A 904-nucleotide genomic window follows, 5' to 3' on the forward strand; every position below is an offset into this window, starting at 1 on the left:
TTATTATTGATGGTTTTAATATTTGGATTTCGTAAATTTTATTTCTTCTCCTTTGTTGCTGTTTGTTTTCGTTTTCCCTTATGATGTATATCTATTTCTCTTCTCTTTATCTTTCAAGGCCGCTGGTCCAGTGTTCTTCTTTTCCAGATATAGATTTTTGCAGATACTGTAATTCTTCAACGGGATGGACCGCTTTTGTAACTGTTCCAAACCCTTGTTTTCAATTTCAATTAAAGTACCGTTTTTGTCAGTCAACCAATCCAGTTGCATGCCCTTGCCTAGGAAGTCCATTTGAAATAACACCCTGTCCGTCTGCTATTGTGGACTCGGTTATGTATCTGCAGTCTCGTGTACTCGAATCGATAATGGCTAATGACACGCAATCCAAAGACTATCATGCCATACGTGATGAAACAAATATGATCAAAAGAATGTTGGAACTGTACGAGGAACACTTCACGAAAAGTATATGAGAAAGTGAAGAGGAGCAGTGACAGAAATAGCAGAATAACAACAGTAGTAGTGTCGACAGTACAAGAGTAAAAGAAATAGAAGTAGTTATTGTATACAAACTGTATATAATGTTGATTTGTAGAATATTGAATAGAGATTAAAAAAATAGACAAAAACACGCACACGCACGCACACACATACGTAAATGTATGTTTGAAAATTATATGAGTGTAACTGGTGGTATGTATGTGCGTATGTGTGTTTATATTCATACTTGTGACACGTATGTAATAAACGTAATTATTACATGTATAGACAAACACAAACACATAGATGTATGCATATCTTATACGCACAAATCTATAGAAATACAGCCATAACTATCTGTAATTCATATACTTACGAATAAATATTTTATATATATACATACAGAAGAATATATATATATATA

At 33.2% G+C, this 904-nt stretch overlaps 1 protein-coding gene across 1 annotated transcript in view; it reads left to right on the forward strand.

Annotated features, from left to right (window-relative positions):
- LOC106873817 (peroxidase mlt-7) overlaps window positions 1-608 on the forward strand; it is a 14967-nt gene extending 14359 nt beyond the window's left edge. The window contains exon 5 of the mRNA XM_014921330.2: window positions 119-608. Coding sequence (XP_014776816.1) covers window positions 119-473 — 355 coding nt within the window. The 3' untranslated portion in view covers window positions 474-608. The remainder of the gene's footprint in view (window positions 1-118) is intronic.
- The last annotated feature ends 296 nt before the right edge of the window (window positions 609-904 follow it).

This window comes from Octopus bimaculoides, chromosome 20 (genome assembly GCF_001194135.2).
Source record: "Octopus bimaculoides isolate UCB-OBI-ISO-001 chromosome 20, ASM119413v2, whole genome shotgun sequence".
NCBI classification, from domain to species: domain Eukaryota; kingdom Metazoa; phylum Mollusca; class Cephalopoda; order Octopoda; family Octopodidae; genus Octopus; species Octopus bimaculoides.